We start from the raw sequence: 14,735 nt of genomic DNA, 5'->3' as shown, positions 1-14,735 counted from the left end.
TATTTTTGGATTCTTTTTTCTTTTTGCTCTTCTGGGTGGGTGTTTTTTGCTCCCTCATATTTCAAATCATCAACTTGATTCTTGGGATCCTCTAGTCTACTGTTGAATCCCTGTATATTATTCTTTATTTCAGTTAGTGTATGCTCAATTTCTGACTGATCCTTTTCCATTTTTTTGGCATTCTCACTAAGATCCTTGAAGGTTTCACTAAGTTCCTCGGAGGTTTCTAGAAGATTCTTGAGTAACCTTATAACTGTGGTTTTGAACTCTATATCTAGTAGTTTGCTTTCTTCCATTTCTTCCATTTGTGACATGTTTCTTTGTCTTCACATTCTGGCTGCTTCCCTGTGTTTGTTTCCTTTTTTTTGTTTCTGTGTATTGGGTAGCTTGAGTTGATAGAGTGGCCTTGTGTATTAGGTGTCCTATAGGGCCCAGTGGCTCAGCCTCCCCACTCACCTGAGGTGGACCCTCTTGGTGCACCCCTTTGTGGGCTGTGTGCACAGTCTTGTTGTAGATGAGCCTTGATTGCTGTTGGTATCACTGGGAGGAATTGGCTCCAGGCCAATTGGCTATAGAGACCAGCTGTGACTTCAGTGGGAGAGCTGCTGTGCAGGAGACACCCTTATGGGGCAGGACTTGCTGCAGTGGGGCTTTGGTGCTCACTGAGTCTGCCCCTTGAGTGTGTCACTTATGGATCTGAGGAGTTGTAATCTGGTATGGTTTCACACTGACCACTGGGTACACTGGCTCTTGAATCTCCCAGGAGGTGGAAAGTCAGCCACTGCCTGGGGCCACCCAGCAGGAGCTACAGAGATATCTGCAGATTCCTCCTCTTTGTATTGGGTTTGGAAGTGCCCAGATGGGGCCCAGCTGTGAAACAAGGCAAGCTGGTGCTGGTGCCAGCCTTGGGCCCTTTATTGATAGCTTTGGGGCTCCCTGACCCAGCTGCAGCTTGTTTGACATGTTGTAGGCTGAGAAAGAACATGCCATTCATATGCAAAAGCCACTGTGCACAGCTTGGGTGGGGCAGTGTCTCAGGGAATCTCCAGGGTAGAGTGAACAGAAATGTCTGCCAGTCAGCCCTGCACCAGGGAGTTCCCAGTATGGGAACAATGACTGCTGCGAGCACTTCCATCTGGAAGAAAGCCACCCCTGCAGTCCTACCCTGATGCCAGATAGTCCAGTTTCTCCCTGTATCTGTCTGGGTCCCCCAGAGCCCGACACTGGAGTTCAGAGCAAGCAGGAGCTTGTAAATTCAGTTCTTTTAAGAGGAGCAGTTGGGTCTCATAGCAGCCTGTGTGTCACTCAGCCCCAATCCACACTCGTTTTTAGAGCCCATAGTTCTTACTGCCCATAGGGACTTCTTTCCCCAGCTCTGGAACCCTGGTGTGACTGGGACTCCTTGTTCCTCCAGGTGGCCTTCAAAGAGGTGATCTCCCTCCTGATTAAAAACGCGGCACTCCCGTGTGCCGGACCAGCCTGTTCCACGCCTCCGCACCTCCTACCAGTCCCAATGTGCTTTCTTCTTTACCTCTCTAGTAGTAGTACTTCCACTCAGCTAGCTTTCCTGCAGTTCTGGATGATAGTTGTTCTGTATTTTAGTCTTAATTTTTGATGTGGTTATGGGAGGCAGCAAGTATAGGCGTTTACCTATGCTGCCATCTTGGTTCCTCCCCACTTACCATTTTGTAATCAAAGCTGCCTCTCATGGTCATAAAAGATCAGACAGACCTTGGTGGACATCCTAGCTCCATCCCTACCTAGCTTTGTGATCTTGGATAGTTATATAACATCTTAGAGCTTTCTTTTCATGCCTGCTTGGGGCTAGGAAATGTGAAGAATCAAAGAAGAGACATTGACCTGGACTGTTGTCTGAGTAATATAACCACTAAGTCTAGATTCTGTAGTTAGGATATATCAATGTCTATGCATGCACGCATGCCCAGAGAGCATGTTAGTTTCTTAAGGCTGCTGTAGCAAAATACTACTATAAACAACAGAGATTTATTTTTTCACAGTTCTGGGGACCAGAGGTACAAGATTGAGGTGCCGTCAAAGTCGAGATCTGTTTCTGCCTTGTAGATGACTGCCTTTTCTCAGTGTCTTCCATGGCCTTTCCTCTGTGTGCATGGGTGTCTCTTCCTTTTCTTAAAAGGACATCAGTTTAATCAGTTTGGGCCTCATCCTTATGAGCTCATTTAACCCTAATTACCTCACTGAGGACCCTATCTTCAATATAGTCACATGGGGATTAGGGCTTTAGCATAAGAATTTGAGGGGCAGGGGACACAAATCAGTCAAAAACAGAAAAAACCAAGATAGTCGCAGTGGTAAGATCTGAAGAATGCAATTATGGCTGGTTATCATTTTCCTTTATATGTACATAGATACGTGTGTATATTGTATTTTCTAAATTTCTGCAGGCGGTATTTATTACTTTATGACTGGAAAAGTCACTTTAAACAGGTTGCTAAAACAACAACACTCCATCTCCCTGTGGTAGCCTTTTCCTGGCAGGTGTTCTTTGGAGACCTGTTTCTCTGGCAATGACTTTCTCTCCTCATCCAGAGGTCCCCAAGGATCCCTGAACTCAGGCCAGACTCTGCATGTGGGTGAGTACAGGCGCATTTGAGAGGAGCTTTATTCTTTCCCAAGTCCCTTCTGCTGCACTTGAAAAAGTGACAGAGTGAGATGTGCTCTGGGCACTGCTGGTCACCTGGGAAGGACCCTAGAGCAGCGGTCGCCAACCGGTGATCTGCGGACCACTGGTGGTCCATGAGGTCCAAAAGGTTGGTGACAGCTGACCTAGAGGATGGTAGTGTCCTATAAATGAGGCATCTGAGGTCTGGAGATGAGAAGTGACTGAAGACCACAGAGTGGGTTAGACCAGCCGTGGGCAAACTACGGCCCGCGGGCCGGATCCGGCCCGTTTGAAATGAATAAAACTAAAAAAAAAAAGACCGTACCCTTTTATGTAATGATGTTTACTTTGAATTTATATTAGTTCACACAAACACTCCATCCATGCTTTTGTTCCGGCCCTCCGGTCCAGTTTAAGAACCCATTGTGAGCCTCGAGTCAAAAAGTTTGCCCACCCCTGGGTTAGACTCAAAGCAGTCCCCCAATTCCCTGAGCACTTCTGAGGATTTTTTTTTTTTTGTATGCAACTCTTTGAATCTCACTCATAGGGCTGCCAGAATTAATGTGGTAAGTTCAGAGCCATGTCTATTTAAGATTGAAGTGGGGGGGGCTTGTGGCTTCTCCCTTTTCTGTCTACCAGATCCCAGCCCCTGCCACTTTCTGTTTCTCCTGGATAAAGCTAGCATTTATCTCCACCTCATCTTAGTTTCATGAGTTACTTTTTCATTAGCCCCAAGTAGCTCAAGTAGCTCATTTCCCCTTTGGGTGCCGTGAGAACTGAAGGCGGCCCAGTTCCTAATAGTGCACTGGCTTGTTTGAATATCTTGTGGTTTGTGAAGGTAGCCTTATGGGAATAGAAAGAATACTTTGGAAGGAGCTGACCTCTGGTCCTGGCTCTGCCTCAGACTCACCTTGAAGCCTCAGACAGTCTCTCTTCTCTCTGGACCTCAGTTTAGCCTGAAAAGAATGGATTTGGATCTAGTCCCTCAAGGATCTTCCTGCTGTGACAAACAACAACTCAAACAAAAGGCAAAATTCTTATAACACGTCCATAATCCTTGTCATGTGCTTTCTCTGCAATTTCCTTGCAAGAGCCATGGGTGTCGCATGCTACCCTCCTTGTATGAGGCAGTGCACTGTGTAGATTAGAAGTGTGGATTCTGGTGCCAGCCAAAAGGGCTCTAATTCAGACGCCCCTAAGTAACTTGCTAACTGACTTGGGCAAGTTACTTAGTATCTGTATTTCCTTGTTTATAAAAATGGGTATACTGCCCAGCTGGTGTTGCTTAGTGCTTAAGCATTGACACATGGACCAGGAGGTCACAGATTGATTCCAGGACAGAGCACATGCCCGGGTTGCAGGCTTGATCCCCAGTAGGGGACATGCAGGAGGCAGCTAATCAGTGATTCTTTCTCATCATTGATGTTTCTATCTCTTCCTCTCTCTCTCTCTGAAATCAATAAAAATATATTTTAAAAAATGGGCATTTTAAAAATTGACTTTAGAACTGAGATAATATATGAAAATATCTGGCTTGGAATAAGCATCACTGAATGGTGTCTCTTGTTATATGTGCTGTGAATACAGTGTCCCCATGGAAAGAGGATGGTGCTTAAAGTTGGAAGATGTGGGTTCCATTCTTGTTTCCGATGGCCTGTCACCTGTTGGACTCTAGGCCAGTTGTCTCGTCTGAACTTCAAACCCCCTACAGGCACATAGCATTGCTGTTATCCTTTATTGTAAAAGAGGAAATTTTGTGCTTTTCTTTTAAGATTTCTGAGGACAGAGGAGCCTCAGATCCTGGGAAAGTCTCAGGGTGCCAGAAGTTGCTGCCACTGGCCTCCTGCTTTATATACTAAGAAAATTGTTGGAGAGGGGCTGAGGCAGGAGGGGACATTTTAAAGAATCCCAGTTATCTCTAATCCTCATGAGTACCACAAAGCACCTGGTGTCAGTGCTCTAAGCAGAACTCAAGAAAAAACTTGTGCTTTCAAGATGCCAGCTGTTTGGGGTGGGGTGGGGAGGTTTGGTGGGAGGGAGTGAAGTTGTAGAATTTTGTCTTGGAAAACATGTATGGGAGGGAGGCCTGCTGCCCGCTGGGCTCGCTATCACCAGCTCAGTCTTGCTAAGCCTCATGTGCCAGGAAGCCTGCTCTGCCTTTGGACTGCAGCACTGAATGCCTGTGCTGTGAGTACAATGTCCCCATGGAGAGGACAGCACTTAAATTGGAAGATGTGAATTTCATTCCCGTTTCCTGTGGCCTCAGCTGTGGGACTCTAGGTCAGTTGTCTCATCTGTGAACTTCAAACCCCCTACAGGCACATAGCAATTGCTTTTCTTTCTATGTTCTCATTTTAGGAAATGACTCGAAGTTCAGGACTCACCTTTGACCCCTCCCCTCCACCCCCTTTTCCTTCACTTTTAGCATCCAGTTAGTCTGCAACTTACAACTGACAGTTGTAACTATTCTTCATTATTCTCTACTTGGGCTATAGCAGCAGCTTCTGTCTGGTCTCCTTTTCTCTAAAAGCTCTACTCCAGAAAACTAGACTATTTAGATCTGTCCTACTTGAAAGCCTTTATTGTTGCCATAATCTACAGAAGAAATTCTGAGTTACCTTGCATGACCCCTGCTTAATTAAATGTCTCTGGTCCCTTCCAGCTCTCCCAGTGTATCCAAACTACAACTGGGTAGCCTGAAACTCCCTAACAAGCTCCTCGCTGAGAATTAGGTTGGGCTGCAAGTGACAAGAACACTCGGCCTACCACTTAACACTAGCTTAATAAGAGAAAAATGTATTTCTTTCTCATGTAAGAAAAAAAGAAGTCCAGAGGTAGACATTCTAGAGCTGGTGTGGTGTCCCAAGTGTCAGGAACCCAGGCTCCTACTATCTTGTGCGGCTATCCTACCATGTGACTTCTACTTCATGGGCCAACATGACTGCTCCAGCTCCAGCCATCATACCCACTTTCAGCCAGCAAGGGGGAGGAAGGAACAAGGAAGCACATAACCCTGCCTCTAAGGACACTTCCTGGAAGTCACACTTGCTTACACACCACTGGCCAGAATTTTTGCTTTAAGGGAAGCTGGGGAATTTTTATTTCAGGTAACCTTTATTTTTATTTTTTCTATTCTTTTTATTTATTTTAAATTTACCCCCCTCCCCCCAATTACAGTTTACATTCAGTATTTTCTAATCTTTATTTTAGTTAGCCATGTTTTGAGGTAACCATCAGAAGTGTTTGTTACCAAGGAAGGAAGAGAGAATGGGCACTGGGTGACACCTAGCAGTCTCTGCCATGCATTCTCACATCTGGAGATTTGTACGCATTGCTTCTTCTGTATGGGACAACCTCCCTCTCATCGTCACACTCCCCTGGCTTGGCCTGTTCTTATTTATTCCTTAACACTCACTCACCTCGTGGCCTCCCTCACCCTGACACCCTGTACAACTGCATAATCCCTGGCCAAGGTGGACCCACCACCCGTATTTCTTGCCTGAAAGATATACTGAGGACAGGATTATATTCTTCAGGCTTCCAGGGCTTCCCTACATCCGGGGGGGAGGTATGGAGGTGATGCAGCCTCATGACCTAAGGAGCTTGTGGCAAATTGCTGTTCTTTGGGTTGTACACAGATCGTCTGCCCTCCCATAGCTGTTCATCAATGTCACTGCAGTGACGTTGATTAGGTCTCTGCCTTTGTGATGGTGAGTGGTCCAGGGCAGGTGGGATTATTGTTGTGATTCTTGCTTTTATTTTCAGTCAGTTCTTTACTTGATTTCTGTGATGTGTTCCTCTCAGTTTCTACCTGAGCAACATCATCTTCCACATGCATTTTAAGGGGAATGTCTGATAGTTGATCTCATATCTCAGTTTTGGAGTGACCTGACTTATTTCACTGTAAACCCTTGGGGCCCCATTTCTTTCTTTCTCATTTACTTCTGTACCCCATCTGATGAGTATGAAGGCCTAGGGAAATCACACCACTTGCTCCTGGTCACCAGATAAGTTAGGGCAGAGCCAAGAATCAAGCTCAGGTCTTTTCATATCCAACTCTGGTATCTTTCACTTGCCACCACACTTTTCTTATGTTGGTATGTAATTTAATTAACATTTCTGTGCGTAATTTTCTCCCCGAATTTAGATTCTCTTAGGATAAATGCCAAAAAAGTGAAATTACTGAGTCAAAGGGCATACATACTATTTTTTTAAGGAACTAAATGCATTTTCTAAAATTTATCTAGCACAGTTGTCGGGGAGTCTTATGATAGTCACATTTTGCCCAGTGGGCTTTAACTATCATTTGCAGGCCAGTCTGGAAGCCTGGGAATGTGAGGGAGGAGAGGAGCTGTGACTGGTCTCCAGCAGGTTATGTGTGAGCATCTCACCAGCCTGATGAGATTCTCATGTTTAGAGGTGCATGTTTTTGTATATACCATGGCCCCTACACACAGACTGATGACTTCATTTGGTGCTCAGCCACAGACACAGCCCTCCGTTCCAACGGAGGAATCAGTGGCCGTGTGGGACTCATGAGAGATGCTATGTCTGTCTCCTCACAATCTGTAGACACTGTACTGGACTTTATAGGTGATTAAAAGGATTTCTAGGGACTATGTTGATTAAATGAGATCCTGACTTTAAAGCTCATCCCCTTGCCCCTCCTATGAAGTATAACTGCAGGGAACTATCCATAAGCCTTTTTCACCATACCCTCACCCAGTAATTTCCAAGTCTGAGTACAACCCTCTCTGCTTTATGGCTGATTCATTATGACAAAATGCCCTTTGAGGGCCACACAGTTCGGAATCTTTGCCTTCTTCTCACTGAAGTTAAGTGCTGCACGAAAACTTAGAAGCCCCGTGGGGCTCGGAGGTCTCAGGTGGTCCTTGTGATGTGAGACAAATCAAACATTTACATGTCCATGTCCAGGTGACAGCTTGTCTGTTTCTTCCTGCAGTTGGTCACCACAGAACAGAACTTCCTCACAGACAGTTTGTACAACGAGGGAATCCTGATTGTGTGGGACCCGTCTATTTACCATTCAGATATCCCCAAGGTAAGTGGGTGTCCCTCGGAAACAGGGATTGAGTCTCCTGTTTGCCAATAGCTTTTCCCAAGCTCCTGGCTGACCTGGGCCATCTGGGAGGACTGGCTGTGCTACCCTACTTCATCTGGATGGCAGTTCAGACATATTACTGTCCTGCACCAGTGCTCCCCATGCTCTGGTCCACATTGCCTTCTATTGTTCTCCTAATGATGGTTTGTTGCAGGAGGAACAGTGGATCTTTTGCTATCTGTGTGGTGAGATTATTCCTGAAGAGCATCAGCAGGAATAGACAGTGGTTACTATCCTATATAATAAAACCCTAATATGCAAATCAACTGAACAGCAGAATGATCAGTGGAACGACCAGTCGCTATGATGCGCACTGACCACCAAGGGGAAGAAACTCAATGCGGGAGCTGCCCCCAGCCTGCAGGCCCTAGGCCAGCCAAGGCGGGTGCCAGCGTGGCCCACTCGGTTGCACCCCCCAGTCACCCCACAGATCAGTCCTAATCACCGGCCAGGCCTAGGGGCCCTACCTGTGCACGAATTTCGTGCACTGGGCTTCTAGTTAGTCCTATAAATCATGTCACTACCCTTGTCCCACATTTTCAATTTCCAGAATTCTCCTCATTTCACTCTCATAACAACATGAGGAAGTAGACAGAAATGTGGTTTTTTTCCATTTACAGATGAGGAAACTGAATGTGGAGAGGGAAAGTCACGTCTTTCAGGACTTGATTTCCTAGGCAAAGGGCCAGATCTGTAACATCAGCTCATTCAAGGGAAGAAGATGAGAGTGTCAGGCCTGCTGGACTCGGCCTGTCCAGAATGGCCCTCTCGCTGTCATGTGTGGCAGTTGGCCTCTCTCTGATGTGGGCTGCAGTGGCCACAGGAGAATGGCTTTAGGAAGGACAGATTACATGGCTCTTGGGACACTGAATTTGCAAGTTGGACATAGCAGTAGCTGACAAGCTCTGGTGATCTTTCATACCTCACTCCTCAGTTTCCACAGTCTTGCACTGATCTTTGCCCCCATAAAAATAAAAATGAGGGTGGGATTCGATGGTGCCAGGGGCCCCTTTCAGCACTGATATCATTCCCAGATTCTATGATCTTTAAATCTGAAGCTGTTCCAGGGTCACCATGCTCAAAATCCCCTGTGAGCTACATGCTGGCTCTCCCTGCTATCATTGAGAGCTGTGATGTGGAGGGAAGTCTGAAATTTTCTCTAATGGAGGGGCCATGCCTCAGGATTCTGCCTTGCTCCTTCCCCCCCACCTCCCCGCGCCCCTGTGTCCCCAGATGAGGACGACTGCCTGAGGCAGCAGTAGCACTGGCATACTTCTCCCCTTGAAACAAATCATTTCCTTCTTTTTCAGTGGTACAAGAATCCCGACTACAGATTCTTTGATAACTACAAGAGCTATCGTAAACTGCATCCTGATCAGCCCTTTTACATCCTCAGACCCCAGATGCCCTGGGAGCTGTGGGACATCATTCAAGAAATCTCCCCAGAGGAGATTCAGCCAAATCCCCCGTCCTCTGGGATGCTTGGTGAGTCCATGTCTGGGAAAGACCTCTCGTGTTTGTTTATAGAGGAGATTAGCTTTCTCCTGGGGTCTTGTTCGTTCATTCATTCATTCACCAAACAATTGTTGTGTTTTTGCTGGATTTGTACACTATGCCAGTTTCCAGCTAAGTTACAGAGATTAATAAGATAGACTCCCTTTTCTTTAGGATGTTCAGTGGGAGAGTTCAGTCAGGTGCCTGAGGTAGCATTCAATTTGTGCGAGGGGGGAGCGACCACCCTGGTGCCACAGGAGAGAGGACACTATCTAGGTGGACAGTCCAAGAGGTTTGTGGAGGTGTAGCTTTGCATCAGGCCTGTGAGAGGGGCAGATTTGTCAGGTGGAGGTGTGGTGAAGCACAGACAAGAAGGGATGTGGTAACGCAGAGAGAACAGGGCAGGGCTCTGTTGAGGAGAGCGATACACTGACATCAGCCATACCACTTAAACAGGTGCCAAAATATTCAGGAACAAGATAGTATCTTAACACAATATTTTTTAAAAATCACAATGCGAAATTGTATGATGAATGAAACATCAAAATTTTAAATAAAGACAGGATGAATAATAATATGCTGAGCCATATTGAAATCTGGGAAGAATCAATAATACTTTATTTAGAATTTAAAAAATTGTTCATGCTAGTGAACACCCTAGTTGTGGCCCTGAGAGAATGAGCAGTGAAGTTTGACTGCGTTTGGGAGCCATGAACGGAGCTGTGGGAGCTGATGTGGAGTGGGCTTGGGGGTCAGAGTAGAGAGGGGTTCTGAATGCTGGCTATAGACTTTCTTCTGGGACTTTCTTCAGTTCTCTTGGCCTTCAGGGAATGTCTGCCTTACCTCCCTTTCACTTTTAGTTTAGCTGGACCATGGGCAATTTCCACAAGGTTCTAGGCTTGGTATTTGCACGGGAAGGGAAGCTCCCTCCCCTGGGCCCTTGAGCGGGCTACTTTCCACCAACGGCCCCAACCATTCACCATTGTTTCATTTGCATTTCCACTTCCCCTATAAAACTGTAAACTCCCTCAAGGGCGAGGACTGTGACCTCCCCTGTTAGATTGCAAACTCCCTCAGGGTGGGGACTATGGTTGACTCATCTTTTGTGAGTCTGGCACAGGACAGCCCTGTGGAAAATGTTCCCTGAGTAAATGAACAAATAGGTGTTTAATATGAGAGGTACTCCTTATAGAAATAGATGGAGGCTCTTCCGGTTTCACATCTTCATATCTTTCTCTTCAACTTTTGAATGGGTGCCTTTGGGGCTCATCTTGGAGCCCTTTGAGCAGGAATAGTTGGGGAAGCATTATGGGGAACATATTTCTCTACTGCCCTGCCTTTTCCCATGCTGTCCCCTCCACCACTAATCCTCCCCTCTTGCCCATCCCCCATGGCCATAGTCCCTGCCATCTCCCACACCAGTGCTCTGGGAAGTTTACTTGAGCCCTCTCTCATAGGAGGTGCTCTATCTCATAATTTCTAGCACTCCTGCTGTGCCTACATCCCTAGTTGCAGATGTATCTTTTCTCCCCCATTGGACCAGGGGCAGCCAGAGGCAGAGAGAGGGCTTTCCCCATATCTGATTCTTTTGGAACAAAGTTGCTGCAGCAGTTTTTATAGTTTTGCTGTTAGTGGGAACTGTTCCATCATAAAGTTTCCCTATATTTATGTTGACAAAAGGGGTCTTAGAGCCATGATCTTATTGCATCCTAACAATAATAACCTGTGTGATAGGAGGTAGGTAGATAACCCTGTTGAGGCAGATGAAGAACCTGAAGGACATGTCCTGCACGAGATGACTGATCCAGGTGGGGACAGGTGTGGGTGGTAGCAGCATCTCAGTGTCTGCACCACTTCCCTGAGAGCATCAACGTGGTCCCACCTCCTCAGCTCCAATCTTTACATGAATGAGCAGAGCCCATCAACACAGACCATGGGGTGCTCCAACTTCCATATGTCCCTCCTCCCAGCTGAGGGAGAAAAGTCTTCCCTCTTCACACTGTTTCCTGCAAGTACCATAAGAAACACCTTCTCCCAAATAGCACCAAGAGGTTCCTTCGGGATATAAAAGTGCTAGAAAGTATTATGTACCTGTGGTGGTACTGTCTTCTCAGTCACCTTGTCCTCTCTCTTCACATAGCTCATTTACATAGATACATGCATTGATGATGGATGCAGTCCATCAATCTGCTGGTGTTTAGGGAGGACCTGCCATGCACCGGATCTGGCTTACGTGCTAGGGATACAAACGTGAATCAGGCTCAGTGACCTGCAAGGAACAGCATGCCAGATTGGCTTACCAGAAGGACTCATGTTGGGAATCATAAGAATAACTAGGAAATCCAGATAGATGTCTCCCCAAATTTGGGGTCATGAGCTGTGGACTCACTGGGCAGAGCTCCGAGGAGCAGGGTGGGTTGTTGGGCAGGACTTAACCTCTTGCTCCCCTCTGCAGGCATCATCATCATGATGACGCTGTGTGACCAGGTGGATATTTACGAGTTCCTGCCATCCAAGCGCAAGACTGACGTGTGCCACTACTACCAGAAGTTCTTTGACAGCGCCTGCACGATGGGTGCCTACCACCCGCTCCTCTTTGAGAAGAATATGGTGAAGTACCTCAACCAGGGCATGGACGAGGACATTTACCTGCTTGGAAAAGCCACACTGCCTGGCTTCCGTAGCATTCACTGCTGAGCATGGGCTCCTTGGCCAAGTGCCCTCACCCTTCTCCATTGGGCATTTTATAGCCCGTCTCTTGGCCACCCTGGACCTGAGAAGACCATGTTCCTGAACAGCCCCTGCCTGCTCCTTGCACTCTAGGCCTTCCGTCAGCAAGGGCCCTGGAGCTTCAGGAAACCAAGGGCGAGGAACCAGGCCCAGCCTGCCCTATAGCCATAGCGGTGTGTGAGTCCAAAACCCCCTGCACACACACCTAGCACTCTTTCCTGACAGAGCCCTCCCCTCCTTCCACAAGAGTAAATGTAAGACCTACCTTTCCTACCAGGGTTGCCCAAACTGGGGGCTGTTTTCTCCACCTGAATGATGTTATTCTCACAAACCAGCACTCTATGTTGCTTGAAATCTGCACTTAGACATTGATTTCATGTTTGAAAGAAATTCTCACTAATTATGATGATGTCTATAGGGTGGCTCTGGGGAAGGGAGTTGGGGAGGGGGCAAGTAAGTGCTACAGGGTGTAGGAAACATGCTCAGTTCCTCCAGAAGGAAGTTGCTCCCAAGGTTCATGTCCTTGGGAGAGGCAGTGTCCTATCATTCAGGCTGTTTGGCTGGTCCCTCGGCCTGGGTGCCTATGTGCAAAGGGTCTTGATGAACCCACATTTCTTTCCATATGGAGATGGAGCTACAGAAATGTATGGTCTCCATCCTCAAGTTGCTCACAGTTCAGTAGGAAAGACAGATGAGTAGGATGCAGTGAGCTCAGTGCCCTGGGGGCCTGTAGAGAGATGGGCTTGCTGTTTGTCTGTCTGTCTATGTACCCTGAGGAGGAGGAGCACACACTGTGCCTGTGGGTCATAGAGGGCTTCACAGAGCAGGGGCCAAAGAATGGGTTTTAGAGAAAGAAGGGAAACATGTCAAGCAGATTTTGTCTGAGTCATTTGAGTTATGTTTTCCTTTCAGCCTTTATTACCCATATTTATTCTCTAGGGTCTGCCTGAACTTTCAAGCTCAAATTTTTTTTGAGGAAAATCCCAATCCATGTGTGAGGCAACAAGTGCAGCCCCATGGAAGATACAAGAACATTGCCAAAACCCTTATTTCTCTAGGCTCAGCTTGGCCTGCCCTGAGCCTATCCTACTAGCTGGGTTTGTATTGTACACTGTATCCACCTCTTCCTTTTTAATGCTGACCCCAAACCTCCCTCTATCTATCATCTTGTTTTTTCCCTTTAAAGTGGCCCTCCTCCTCCCAGAATACTTCTAAGCATTTTCTCCTTTAAAAGTATCCTGACCTCGATGTCTTTGACCTTCATGGGCTTTCTGTGAAAGGTCTCTCAGGGAGTGGGGATATGGTTCCCGAGAACTTAAAGTTGCTCTCTGAGGTCAGAACCTTAGAGACCATAACTGATTTTCACAAGGTGATCAAATGGCCTCCCCTGCTGCCTCTCTAGCAAGTGGTCAGGGGCAGTCTTCTATTTACTAGCCATGCCACCCTGGGCAAGTTTTCCTGTCTGAGCCTCTGTTTCCACATCTGTAAAATGGGCGTGATGAACCTATTTCACAGTGCTGTTGTGAGGGTCACGTGAAACGCCTGCCCTGACTCTGTTCCTGGCACCTAATAGGTGCTCAGTACATGGCAGTTTCCTTCCTTCCCTTACTAAGGACCTGCTCTGTGCTCACACCTGGGCAGCACCCTGCTTTGAAGGAGCCCAGAGATCGGGTCCTGCCTTAGGGAATTAACTGTCCTATTGGGGAACAACAACTACCCTGTTTGGAACGAACCATCAGGAGACTATCCGAGGCAGTGGAGGGGCAGAACATGTCCCTACTCTTCTCTGCCTACAGCCCAGCCCAAGCCTGATTCTGCTTGGGAATGGGCGGGAGAAGCACTTGGGCCACTAATTTCTGTGGAACTAGTCTTGCCTGCCTCCCGGGACCCATAAATTCTTGGCTTGCTTTTCTTATTTGACTCACTCATTGCAACCTTTGAATCCTGAACACTGAGTACAAAGGAACGTGTCATTCCATCCTCAGGAGATAGATGTTGACGTGGATACTGAGACTACACTGGGTAGATGCTAGCTTTTAGTTATTATTAATATAAGGGATCAAATTAATTTAAGTGTGATTCTGTGCTCTACATAGAAATTCTGGTAAAATGCACACACTGTTGATTTGGTGAGATGTTTAGTATGTGTTACAGATAATTTAAAAATTGGAACTCCCCTGTCTCTAAGGGGTTCTGTCTCCCACAGTAATCATGAGGTCCTCTAATCCTTTCACCAATCAAATAGCTGTTGACATGATTTGGAGTTGAGGCATCTTCTGAAAAATGCCTAAGCTAATTTTGAATTATTCAAAGCTTATGTAAAATTTTAAATAAATGTGTTTTTTTTTTTTTAAAGTTTGTCCTTCTCTTCTTACTTGATAAGGGAACAACTGATTGTCACCTCTCATCTCCAAAGAGGACAGGGCTGGAATCCCGAATCCCCAAATCCGCCCCCACTAGCCCTTCTGCAGTGCTCCAGGAAGAGGAATGGTCACTTATGTGTCAGGATAGCATCTGTGAGATACTGACTGGTTTATTGATTTACCTTTCTTTTGCTTTTGCTTGGATTCACATGACTAAGCTGTTGTTTGTGCAGGACCTTGGGTGAAAGCAAAATAAAAGGACGGTACTTACCTTGGTTTCCAAGAGCCTAAAACCCTTAAAGGAATGATATCCTAAGGGAATAACCAAAATGTTTGGATAAAGATCCTGAGGAGAAGCAGGAATAAGGGGAGAAGGAATTCCATG

General features: G+C 46.5%; 1 protein-coding gene across 8 annotated transcripts in view; it reads left to right on the top strand.

Moving 5' to 3' along the window:
* The window catches only part of ST6GAL1 (ST6 beta-galactoside alpha-2,6-sialyltransferase 1), a 131,755-nt gene extending 117,413 nt beyond the window's left edge, over positions 1-14,342 (top strand). For all 8 annotated transcript variants that reach the window (XM_036348642.1, XM_036348645.1, XM_036348638.1 and 5 more), the window contains 3 exons: positions 7,605-7,703; positions 9,074-9,248; positions 11,713-14,342. In XM_036348642.1, coding sequence (XP_036204535.1) covers positions 7,605-7,703; positions 9,074-9,248; positions 11,713-11,954 — 516 coding nt within the window. In that variant the 3' untranslated portion in view covers positions 11,955-14,342. The remainder of the gene's footprint in view (positions 1-7,604; positions 7,704-9,073; positions 9,249-11,712) is intronic.
* Positions 14,343-14,735: the final 393 nt, after the last annotated feature.

Source organism: Myotis myotis, unplaced genomic scaffold, assembly GCF_014108235.1.
Source record: "Myotis myotis isolate mMyoMyo1 unplaced genomic scaffold, mMyoMyo1.p scaffold_m19_p_2, whole genome shotgun sequence".
In the NCBI taxonomy this organism is placed as follows: Eukaryota; Metazoa; Chordata; class Mammalia; order Chiroptera; family Vespertilionidae; genus Myotis; species Myotis myotis.
The sequence above is the reverse complement of the archived record's forward strand: the minus strand, read 5'-3'. Positions and strand labels throughout refer to the sequence as shown.